At 35.5% G+C, this 11356-nt stretch overlaps 1 protein-coding gene across 1 annotated transcript in view; it reads left to right on the top strand.

Moving 5' to 3' along the window:
• LOC118742384 (chitinase-like protein Idgf5) overlaps positions 1-10120 on the top strand; it is a 12637-nt gene extending 2517 nt beyond the window's left edge. Inside the window, exons 2-3 of the mRNA XM_036474419.1 lie at positions 8825-9382; positions 9440-10120. Coding sequence (XP_036330312.1) covers positions 8825-9382; positions 9440-10080 — 1199 coding nt within the window. The 3' untranslated portion in view covers positions 10081-10120. The remainder of the gene's footprint in view (positions 1-8824; positions 9383-9439) is intronic.
• Positions 10121-11356: the final 1236 nt, after the last annotated feature.

Here is an 11356-nt window from a genome sequence, read left to right on the forward strand (position 1 = left end):
TTAAATCAAAATTAAAAACAAATTAAAATGGATTGGTGAAACCAAAATTTCGAAAATCTAACTTAAATGAATCTGGTGAAACTGGCTGTAAAACTTATCCAAAAAATTTTAGAATTAATCAATCAATAGCTCTACGGTCACAGATATCACATATATTTTGGTCCCGATTAAAGTCGGTTAAGGCGTGACGCAAAGGGGTCAAAGGCCAGATGCCTCTATGGACTCCAAATATTAAAAACATATATATTTTTTTAATATAATACCCAAAATCGATACTAAATATTAAAGTCGAAGATATCACATAGTTATATATAAATGTTGGTCCCGATTGGAGTCGGTTAAGACGTCTTCCTAGGCTAATCTGAACTTTGACAATGGCAAAATGGCAAAAAATTGGCAATCTTCGCAATTTACTCGACATTTTTAGGACGTACAAGTCAAACGGACTTCAACTTCCACAATGAAAACGTATCTGAAAAACTACAGAAAATGGAATCGGGAAACGCATAAAACAAAAATTTTATACGAAGTTCTGCCATTTTCGGATACGTTTGTCGATATTTTGTAAACTGGGTATATGTTCTTATTCATAAACAAAGAAAATATGCTTTAAGGTGCTCTTAGGTTATCAACAGTACGGATTCACAATGATCATTGAATCACTAATTTACCAGTAAACAACACAATAAACTGTTGTGCGTATAAATAAACATGCATGTGTGTATGTACTTACATACATATCGCAACCCTAGATCTTAAGTGAGCTAACTGAAAATTGAGGGAGGGAAATATAACTGATTGTGGATCGTACAGATTCAACGCAATTAATACAAAAGCAGGTATGAAAGTAGTTTTTTAGTTAATGTAATAGTGAATAAAAAAATATTTGCATTAATTGGAATTTATACAAAAATTCGCCCTGTTTTTTTTTTTTTTAGTTGTTCACAGCTTAGATCTAGGTGTGCGATACGTAGATTAAGCAGGGTGGTTAAAGTTGATTTTTAAGCTAGAGGCAGTGAATGGCTAAGGGAGATATTTGTCTCATGTTCCTATGAACCACTTTTGAACCGAATTTAGTCAAAAGTTCCGCAAACCCTTACCAAAATGGTTTAAAAAGTGCAAATAGTTATTTGGTCAACAGAGATTCTGTTTTATCGTCAGAATGGTCTGAAAGAATTCCAAGTTCCGGTTGTTCAATGTCTGGTTATCACTACCTCCCAGTCAAACATCATTATCGACGATTTCGACATCATACATTCATACGGTGACCATATTAACCAACGTGCAATAAAGGACATTTTTTTAAATGATTTGGTATTACGTACATACAACTTGTATGGTAAAAGTACCTTGCTCCTATCGTAGTTTAAATCAAATATTTACCAGTTAATTTAATAATATAAGTTCCCCTGCTGTAGCGAAAAATGAAGCCAAATCCTTTTCAAGGACTTCACCAGGACACAGTGCTGCAAAATTGGAATTTATTGTTGATAATCCACCGGGCCCTCTAATTTTCAACCAAATTTTACTAAAAACCAAAAAAAAATATTTACTTTTGGTGAACATTTTTTATAATATTTCTAATTTTTTTTTGTATTTTTTTTTTTTAGTTTTAGGAGAACCATACAATTGTGTTCAACTAGTTTTTGTTATCTAACATTTATTAACTGGAACAGGAGAATACATTTTCTTCAAAATTGCTACTTTTTCTGCACTTTTTGCACTACAAAATTTAATATAATCAAATAAAACTTCAGAAATCAGGCTCAACTGGTCTCTTGCAAATATTGTAAGATTTCATTAAAAAAAAAAAAATTAATCAAATTAAGTGAAAAATGAATGCTCCAGTAAATTTCGAACACTAAATGCCAGTTTTGAACCACTGTGCAGCAGCGGGTTTATTTTTATTTTTCAGTGGAACTGAAAACTCAGCATGCAACACGATCCTGAGCACAGCTTTCCCTACGCTTTATAGATTTTAAATACAAAGATTACCGATTAAACAGAAAACCTTAATCATTATATTTTATATGGGACATTTTAAGTTTTCATATTCTGCATTTAAAAATTTACCTCTGAAAAGTGCAGAGCCGATTCAAAGGACAGTTTAAGGAATAAAGGACAAAAGGCGTCCTTTATTTTGAAAAAAATTATAAAGGACAGGGGGTTAAAATAAAGGACTGCCCTTTAAAATAACGGACGGATGGTCACCGTATACATATAACATATGATCGATAAAGTAGTCGTTGTTATTAACAGAAGCTTCTACCACCGCTTTGTGCTAACGGGATATTGAACAAACGGCCCTAAGTGGTTATCAGACATTTGTTAACAAGTAAGATTGGTTGAAGCTCACGAATCCGTTAATTCGATATAAAAATAAATAAAACGTTTTTTGTATATGATCCTGAAAGAAATTTTATTTTTTGCTTTATAGATTCCGATAGAAAATGTTAAAACTACAGATTGCCAACAAATTCACAGCAACATATCAGTGGCCTGACGCACTCCATCTAACGTATTTTCATACGTCTTATATACACTTAGAATTATTTCAACCCACTCTAACGTTTAATGCCAGAGGAAATCAAAAATTTTAAATTTTTATTCTTTATCCAATGAAATAATGGCTGCGCTTCTTTATACATTCCGGATAATCCAATTTCACAGCCGGAATAAACAGAATACGTTTGAAATATACGTTAACATATCATCAGGAACGTTCTAAAGAATAAGTAAACAAAAAAGTTTATTCCAAACGTTCAGAATGAATAAAGAAATTCAGCCAATGATTTGCTGTTTGAAATCATTTCTGCCTGGAGTTGCAGTACTACGGTTATGGTCAAAAGTGATTGATAAGTTTTCTAAAAACATGCAAATAAATTTCCACCATAGCCATTCGCTTCAGAATCTACTTTAAAGCCCCTGCTTAATACATATACATATGTCCATAGCAGGGTTGTTGCGAATATTCGCATTCGCATTCGCAACTGCGGAGCTTCCGCATTAATTTTAACATTCGCATTCGCTTTCGCATTCGCAATAATCAATGCGGAGCTTTTGCGAATGCGAATGTTATGCAAGTGCACAAAATGAAAAATTGTAGCCAATATTTTTGCCTGTGGTCGTTGGAGTATTTGTGTAACAAAACTGGTCAAATGTCATATTTATCAACTTTGATGAAAATGTCTTTAATCTTATTATTTCTTAAGCTGTATAACCGAGCAGTTATACAAGTTCCCACCTCTACTTGACCTTGAAAACATAGTCTTTTAATAATATATATTTTTTGTTTTCTTTCTTTATCATGGATTTCATCGAATTTCAACTCCCACATCAGTTATGGTGTTGTTACGTCTTTTTGCATTTCAGGTGACGATATATTCGTTTCAATCACTTCAAATGGGTCTCTTTGGGGAATCTATTTTAAGGAAAAATTTTAAAAACAGTAATTTTGTTTACTTGTCGAGCAATATTTTTTTCATAGATAAATATGTACATTATCCTTGCCTAAAGGTCTCTGTGGTAAAACTCTCCCCTTACGTCTCCCTTCTTTGCAATAAGGATTTCCAGCAGAACTCTTCAACAGTTAGCTATAAAGAGAATCGATGCTGAAATATTTGAAAAGCAATAGGTCTGACCTTTAATTGGGTAAGAATTACGTAACTATCTGAAAACCTCATCATTCCCGATTCCAATCACAGAAGAAACCGTTAAAAATGAATTACAAAAACTAAAATCGAAAACCGCTGATGACGTTAGAAGTTCCCGAAATTTTGAAACTGCCAAAGGAATGAGAATGAAGAATTCTTTTTAAAAAGCTTCAGAAAAACCTGACACATCTGGTTTGGTTTGTAAGCGTTGTTTAAACAACGAGCTCACCATTATGCTAGATTCTTCAAGTGAACATGAAAGTCAGGAGGATATATCCGACATTTGCAGCCCCGATGCAATTCTTATTACTTTTTATTAAATAAAATTTTAAATTTTTAAATTCAAGTACTAAATATAATAAACATTATTAAAGATGACTAACTTTTAAATTTTTTTGTTAGTTTATACTACCTGGTTATTTCTTAAAAATACTTGACATCCGCATTCGCATCCGCGAATGTCCAAAATTTCACATTCGCAACATCCCTAGTCCATAGTATTTATGTATGCAAATACATTCGTGCCTATTCTGATGTCCGACGGATGCCATCCACACGGATCTAATCCGATCCGCACTGTCATTACAAGCGAGTGTAAAGGATTAGATTCGCGGGAATGGTATCCGTTGGACGGATGCCATCATACGAATCTAATCCTTCGCACTCGCTTGCTATCACAATGCGAATAGGCATGATTACCAAATCGATCAAGCAAAGCGATTTTAATCTACACTTTATTTAGCTTGAACGTAAAGTCTGATGAGGGGATATGGTGTTGACCTCGGAATTAACACTAGCTTCAGCCACTGAAAGTTGAAAGTAGGTGCAGCAGTCTGGAGGAAGATATGACCTGTGCTCATAGTCTCTCTGCTGAGATAAATTCTTTAAAAGAAGAATTGGCAGATCTAAAAAAAGAGAAGGCAACTGCTCTCTCTACCTCTGATGCTGTTGTGTTTGGTTTGCCGTTCGTGAAAGAGGAGAACCTGAGACAGATTTTTGATAGTGTGTGTAAGTCAGCGATGAGCAGAGAGAGCTTTTACTCTGCACTCGCCTATACGAAATGCATAGAAAGCAAAGCGATGCCTATCACCGGTGTAAGTCGATTAACTTGGCGACTCCGTTTGTTTGTGATATTTTTCGCACGAAGCATACAGATGAGCGGCCTAATAGTGCGGCGATTGTCAAATTTCCCTCACTATCCGATCGTACACGCACTTTGTCTGCGTTCGCCCAGTATAGGAAAAAGCACAAATCTTCTCTATCTCTTGAACTAGCAGGCATTGATAGCCTCGGCACTTTTAACATTTATGAGAGCTTACCTGCTGCGACCAGAGAGACTTTACAAGCTGCGATAAAATTGAGAAAATTGAATAAGCTGCATAGTGCATTCTCTTGGAGAGATGAAATTTTTATACGTACGTCTGCTGGAAGTGAACCTGTTGCTGTATCTGATAGCAGCGAGCTTTTTAACATCATTAGTAGCATTTAATACTAGCATACTATTTAACATTTATTTTGTGTAATATCTTTTGTCTTTCTCATATATTTAAGTTTGTTTACAACCATTTTCGGTTAATATTACTCCACATTATGTTGGAGAACAGTCCGTCACATAATGTTAATTTCAACCAAACAGTCCTGGTAAATATGCTCTGTAAGCGTGCTGGTGACTTTAATGTAGTTCATTTCAACGCTCGCAGCTTGAATAGTTATAAATTGGATAGCATTAGAAGAATATTTGAAGGTTCGTTTGTTGACGTTGTTTGTGTGTCAGAGACTTGGTTCAGTGCGGATATTCCGGATTATTGCTACTCAGTCCCAAATTATAATTTGTTTCGCAATGACCGTTTGGGTAGAAGAGGTGGTGGAGTGGCTGTGTATTGTAGAAACTATCTATTATAAGTCCTTCTACGTTTGAGATTGAGTTTATGACTGCCGTGATTTCAGATGCGAGCGCAAAAGTTTTGGTGTCTTGTGTGTACAATCCTAGCAAGAACATTTCATTGCAGCCTTTTTTCGATGACCTTACTCCTCGTCTTCTTGACTATGACCACTATATTATATGTGGCGATTTTAACATTAATCTACTCTCACCTGACTCTTTATCCAAGAATTTTTTTAGACTCTGTCGCATCAGTTGACATGTCTGTTGTCAATACTTGTATGCCTACAAGATTTTCATTCAATGTTCGTCCTAGTCTTCTTGACATTTTCATAGTTCCAATGTCTACTTCTGTGCGTTTGTTTGACCAAATGTCTTTCATCTCTGACCACGATTTGATTTTTGTTCGTTCGACTTTAAGTTAAATAACAAAGCTGAAGAAGAGACGAAGTTCTATCACCGTGACTATAAGGCCATTAAATTTGATGCGTTGCTTCGGATTTAAACCGCTTCCATTGGAATTTTTGTTGGCAGCTAGTAACTGCTGACGAAAAACTAGACTTCTTGGTACAAAATATCTTATATTTCTTTAATAAGCATGAACCTATTCGCCTGTGTATCTCTAAGTCACGCTCCTATCCATGGTTTAACAAAGAAGTTAAATTAGCGATTAAAAAGCGTAATATTTCCTACAACACCTGGAAAAGGAGACCAACAGAGCATAATTGGAACCTCTACAAACGTGCCCGGAATTCGGTTACTATTTCTGTACGGCTAGCTAAGAAGAACTTCTTCTGCACAAAGCTTAACGTATCGTTGCCTCCTAAATAGCTCTGAGGAAATTTGAAAAGGTTGGGCGTACGGTCAAGCTCAGAAATACTCTGCTCACTTGATCCCAATGAACTCAATAATTCTTTTGCTTCAAGTAGTTCCTTGACTAATTACACGTCTGTAACAAAGACCACTTCTTCGTCTTCTGACCAACACTCTCTCTCGAGATTTCAATTTAGTTCCGTTTGCGAGGAGGAAGTGGCCAGATGTGTATGCAGTATTATATCTAATGCTGTAGGGAATGATGAGCTTCCAATCTAGTTTGTCTGGTGCCTCTCTGATTTGTAAATTCAGGCCTATAAGTATATTAACAGGACTTTCTAAGGTGTTTGAGATGCTTTTATCGCAGCAAATATCTGACTTCATTCATAAAAATAATAAACTCCTTTTAACCCTCTGCAGAGTGGTTTCAGAGCTGGTCACTCCTGTTCTACTGCTGTTGTTGAAGTCTTAGACGATATACGTCAGCCATTCGATCAAGGCCATTTAACACTGTCTGCTTGATTTTTCTAAGGCTTTTGATTCTGTAAACCACAATTTATTGTGTGAAAAACTAGCTAAGTATTTCACCTTCAGCAAAACTGCAGTAAAACTCATAGAGAGCTAAGGTTTCAAAAGGTGAAAATCGTCAATAATTGTTCTGACCTCGTGCATATATACTCAGGGATCAATATTGGGGCCCCTTTTGTTTAGCATTTTCATAAATGTCATTTTCAGCACCTGAACTCATGCGCGCTTACACGCCTATGCCGATGATGTGCAGCTGTATGTTTCTAATAAAATTGGATCGATTCAGGATATTTTTCTACAACTTAATGAGGACGTAAGCTAATTTATTTTGCCTCAATGCTCAAAAATCGTATGTAATACCTGTCGCTAAAGATACATTTTTGGCATCAGATATTCCCACATTTTTTTATTTGTGCCAACCAGCTTAATTAGTTGACAAAGCCAGGAATTTGGGTTTCGTTATTAACTCTAGATTTGCGTGTGATGATCATGTTAATGAAGTTGTGAATATTTTTTACTCTACGATGTCTTAGAGTAACTTCACCTTATGTACCGGTAGCCACTAAGAAAAAGTTAATTACATGTTTAATTGTTCCTTATATCACGTACTTTGAAATCTTCTACGGCAAATTAGACTCTCATTCACTCCAAAAATTGATTATCGCAATTAACTCTGCCACAAGGTATGTACTTGGTTTAAAGAAATACGATCATCTCTCACATATGCATAATTCTATACTTGGCTGTGATTTACAAAATTTTCTGAACGCGCGTAATTGCATTTTTATGATCAAATTATTTATCACGAAGAGCCCGGAATATCTGTACAATAAACTTAAGTTCTCCAAGAGTACACGTTCGTCAGATCTTATCCTTCCGAGATTTATCTATTTATGCACTTCAAGACTGTTTTTTATTAATGCGGTAAGGCTCTGGAACTCCCTTCCACTGTCCTTGAAGAACGCGTTGCACATAGGCAACTTCAAAAAACTCATATTTAACTTTTTTCTTCCAAGCGTGATCAAGAATAGTGGTTATAAGCTTACCTTTGTTTTATTTTAGAATATATGATTTGTAATTCAACATATAAATACATTACCTTAATCTATATTGTAATAATAATTATTATCTCTACTTTTTATTTTATTTTTGCAATGTTTGTATCATTGTGCAAGTAAAGATTACATCTTAATGCACTAATCAATCTAATATTAAATAAATAAAAAAAAAAAAAATACAGTTCATGATTAACAGGTTCCCTGTCCTCATACAATACATATTTTTTCATGGTATACGTCCCCCGATTTTTTCTGGATTCTTTATCTGATTTGATATTATTTGCATATAGAAATATGCAAAGAGCAGAGATATAAGATCGTCACTACCCACAAATAAAGCCGCGAGCTCAAAAGTGGACCGCGAAAAAAGGCGCATTAAAAACTTAAGCGAAGAAAGACTCTTAACATAGGTTCCCCGAAGTTTGTCCTAAGCGCCTTTTTTCGTAAAATTTTTCTTACTCGTCTTTTTTCGCCGTCGAAACACTAGCGAGCCTTTATTCGTGTCTAGTGACTATATGTCCTTATGTAAGGAAAACAATTTAGTTGTATGTTTCCATACAAAAACACTATAGGGATATTCAGGATCTTGTGCATATGCAAGCATGGCAGCAAGCATACAATTTGCAAATGCAATTCCAACTGCGATTTTTTTTTTGTTAAATACCTAGAAATTTGTATCTGAAGTCAGCATTGATTTTGCTCATATATGATTCATAGACTTGTGGGACAAGGAACAAAACTATTTCCATGAATCACATGTGATTCATTGGACAGGAAACCTGTTGAAATTGTTATTAGGCTCCAAATATCAAAAAATAAAAGATTTTGTTAAAACTAAATTTTACACATTGCTGAGATCTAATCCATTGCGTTTCTTTCGAGATTTGCAGGACCGGCTCAGCTGTCTCTGCAGGATTTAGAACCAGCTTTGCAGTTTTGTCAATATCTTATTTACGGATATGCTGGTATCGATCCGGAAAGCTATCAATTGCGTCCCCTTAATAAAGAACTAGATGTGGCACGGAATCACTATCATGCAATCACCAACTTGCGCCGTAAATATCCACAGCTGTTGATATTCCTATCTGTCGGCGGTGATCGTGACCATTTTGACGAAATAGTTGATAATCCATATATCAGTCTGCTTGAAAATCAGGCCCATCGAAACACATTTGTCAATAGCGCTTTGGCGGTGTTGAAAGCTTACGACTTCGATGGTCTCGATTTGGCTTGGCAGTTTCCTAAAAACCATCCCATAGTGGTGGAAAACAGATTTAAGAAAGCTTGGAAAACATTTAAGGGTTGGTTCACAGGCAGGAAAGTCGTTGATGAGAAGGCCGAAGAGCACAAAGGGCAATTCGCAACACTGGTACATGAATTGAAAGATGCTTTCCGCAATGATGGCCTTATGTTGACACTAACAATGCTACCTCATGTGGATGCTGATCGTAAGTAACTATTCTTGGTATATTGAATACACTTAAGTACATCTGTGGTTTATGCAGTTTTCATCGATATACCCAGAGTGGTACCTATGGTCGACTACGTCAATCTGGGTAGCTATGACTTTCAAACACCCGAGCGGGATCCGAAGGTGGCGGATCACACCGCTCCTATTTACGAAATGTTCGAACGCGACCCTACCCATAATATCGACTACCAAGTACAGTACTGGCTCAATAATTCAGCTCCCAGCAATAAAATTAATGTTGGTGTACCGGCGTACGGGCGTTCGTGGGTGATGACGCGCGACTCTGGTATTACGGGCTACCCGCCGATTGAGCACACAGAAGGGCCAGGCCCCGCTGGTAAACAAATTAATATTCCTGGTTTGATGAGCTGGCCAGAAATTTGTGAGACATTGCAACGTGACAAAGAGTTGGATGGTGAGGATGCCGCCCTGCGTAAAGTGGGCGATCCGCGACAACGTTACGGAAGCTATGCTTATCGATCGGCCGATGTGGATGGACTCTATGGTTTGTGGGTGGGGTATGAGGAACCCAGTACGGCAGCCATCAAAGCAGCTTATGTGTATGCAAAGGGTTTGGGTGGCGTAGCTTTGTTCGATTTGTCCTTGGATGATTTTCGGGGCCAATGTGCAGGCGAGAAATATCCTATTTTAAGAAGTATTAAGTTTAAATTATAAATCTAGTTAATAAATAATTCGTATAAATTGAGAAAAGCTAGCCCATTGTGTGCTCGTTCTCTGCCTATGCCTGTACATGCATGATGATAAGCATTGAATGATTTGCAAAAATCTAACCATATAGGGGAGCGAAGGGTATTTTGGACCACATAAGGAAAACTTTCTTTAGAAAAATCAGAAATCTGAATATTTTCTCAATTTTAATGGATAACACAGCCCAACAGAAAGAGAAAAAATTTTTGTGCGGCAAATGTTACAGCTGGTTTTGATAGACTTTTTTATGCTGATTACGAATCTGTAAGCAGGTCCAGATTCTTAAAAAAACCAGGTCAAAGTGTCAAAAATCGCGTTTTTTTAATATTTTAGAAGCTCTAACAAAGAAACAAAAGCTAGAACTTTCGACTACTATCTCTGAAAATACCATGATGGTCAGTTAGTCATTTGTTATATACTTTTATTTATTTTTATTCCAATTTAGAAAAAATGAGGAACAAGCTGAATCAAATTTTTGAACGGTTATTATAGGTTTAAAAAAGAAGTGTCATTAACATCGGTTATTGTGGTACACCAACTGTACATTGAATTATTGTAAAAAAATATATCTTTCCCATGATTCCAGAAAATTTTAAAAATAATAAAACTATTAGCATCAATAGCTGACACTACGAAAATTTAAATAAGCCACAATACTCGCTGGTGTAATTTTTAATTTTATACGTTTCACAAAATAAATAGTAAGCATTCAAGATCTAAAAAAAAAATACATTTTTACAACAAACACGTGTAATATGTAAATACATGACTTGAAATAAAACGTACGTTTCATAAAACGTAAGTTTCATAAGGTGCACGGAATCCTTTAATCGAAATGGGTCAAAATCCAGTATGTATAATTTCTTTTCAAACACAATATTTGACTGGAATTTTTTATATTTCTTTTTTTTTTGGTTTCCCATCACAGAGTTCATTTGTGCTTGAATCGCTATTTTAAATGGCTCCCGCTTTTTTTTTAAATAGGGGTGTAATTTCAGGAGTTCGCTTTCAATGAAACAACTTTTCACAGTAGTAATGATGTGTATTTTATGTTAAACTACTTTAAAAATATTTGTATCAGCATTTGCGTGCGAACTGAACTCGCATATTTAAACGTTAATCTATTTAAATTCTTTCTTGACTTCTTATTTTACCGTTTCAAAATGACAAAACAATGAAATGAATACTTATGTAGTTTTGGAAATTTACAGTAGTGAAATTATGTATGTACAAGTACCCACTA

This window comes from Rhagoletis pomonella, unplaced genomic scaffold (genome assembly GCF_013731165.1).
Source record: "Rhagoletis pomonella isolate Grant_MI unplaced genomic scaffold, Rhpom_1.0 Rhpom_scaffold_00007, whole genome shotgun sequence".
Classification (NCBI taxonomy): domain Eukaryota; kingdom Metazoa; phylum Arthropoda; class Insecta; order Diptera; family Tephritidae; genus Rhagoletis; species Rhagoletis pomonella.